This window comes from Nansenia antarctica (assembly GCF_963989245.1).
Source record: "Nansenia antarctica genome assembly, contig: SCAFFOLD_187, whole genome shotgun sequence".
In the NCBI taxonomy this organism is placed as follows: domain Eukaryota; kingdom Metazoa; phylum Chordata; class Actinopteri; order Argentiniformes; family Microstomatidae; genus Nansenia; species Nansenia antarctica.
In genome coordinates this window covers 6,192-7,500 of record NW_027662552.1, presented here as the reverse complement: position 1 = coordinate 7,500, position 1,309 = coordinate 6,192, and the positions used below count along the sequence as shown (strand labels likewise).

At 49.5% G+C, this 1,309-nt stretch overlaps 1 protein-coding gene across 1 annotated transcript in view; it reads left to right on the top strand.

Annotated features, from left to right (window-relative positions):
• smyd3 (SET and MYND domain containing 3) overlaps window positions 1–337 on the top strand; it is a gene marked incomplete at its 3' end in the record, with an annotated part of 156,089 nt that extends 155,752 nt beyond the window's left edge. The window contains exon 10 of the mRNA XM_080551207.1: window positions 163–337. Coding sequence (XP_080407333.1) covers window positions 163–337 — 175 coding nt within the window. The remainder of the gene's footprint in view (window positions 1–162) is intronic.
• Between the last annotated feature and the right edge of the window lie 972 nt (window positions 338–1,309).

Sequence of the window (1,309 nt, the reverse complement as noted above, 5' to 3'; positions counted from 1 at the left end):
CATAGTTAGGCCTCGAAATGAAGCCATGGCTCGATGAAATGGGGATAGCCCTACCCCTAAACGTGAACGCGCAAAACGAAGCCATAGGGGTGAAAACGAAGCTGTAGGGGTGAATTGGGATTGGCCCTACGTCTCTCAGAATGTCCTTGACTGTCCCTCCAGCCTGGGAGCGGATCCTAGAGGAGTGCACTTCCCTGTTGTCTACAGCAGGGGGCGCTGGTCCCGGGGGGAACGTGTACCGGCTCAGAGTGACAGACCTCGCCCTGGACGCCTGCATCAACCTGGCCCGCTGGGGGTCCGCCCTGGAGTACGGAACCCAGACCCTGCTGCCTTACAGGTGGGGGGGGGGGTGTGTGGGTGGGTGTGTGTGTGTGTGTTTGGGGGGGGTGTTTGCGTGCGTACGTGCATGCGTGTGTGCGTGTGTGTGCGTGTGAGTGCGTGTGTGCGTGTGAGTGTGTGTGCGTGTGTGTGTGTGCATGCGTGTGTGTGTGTGTGTGTGTGTGTGCGTGTGTATGTGTGCGTGTGAGTGCGTGTGCGTGCGTGTGAGTGCGTGTGCGTGCGTGTGTGCGTGTGTGCGTGTGTGTGTGTGTGTGTGTGTGTGTGTGTGTGTCTTCCACATTGTGACTGATGGACAGGTGATTCACTTTCTTCAGGCAAAGGTACTTGTTGTTCTCAGTCGCCTTGGAGACAAACATGTCGATGCCAAATGTAAAAAAAACAAAAAAAACAACAGATGGTCATTTTGTTTTGTTTTGGAGTTTTTAATTCAACCCTAGCTGAAGGGTGTTCTTTACACTTACATGTTTGAGACAGAGAGACAGAGAGACAGAGAGACAGAGAGACAGACAGACAGAGAGAGACAGAGAGACAGAGAGACAGACAGACAGAGAGAGAGAGAGAGACAGACAGACAGAGAGAGAGAGAGAGAGAAACACTTACATGTTTGGCATTTAGCAGACGCTTTATTCCAAAGCCACTTAGTTACAAGCGATACATTTGACTAAGCAAGTGAATCATCAATCCACCAGTCGTAGCAGGAAGAGTAATCTAGCTCAGGCCAGGGGCCACTGGCAGTCTCTGTGATAGAAGAATCTATGCTCAGAGATGCTCACCAACCAAGCTAATGAAATGCTAAACGCCAACCAAGCTAATGAAATGCTAATTCTTCTTCTTTCTAATTCGAAAGTTAAACAGCTTTTGGTGAATAATCAGGCAGTAATGTACCATTATTATGAACAGTATGTTTGTCTAACTCAGTCTAGTATGTTTTTGGGTTCGTTGATCCGGGAGCAGAACAAACAAGAATATA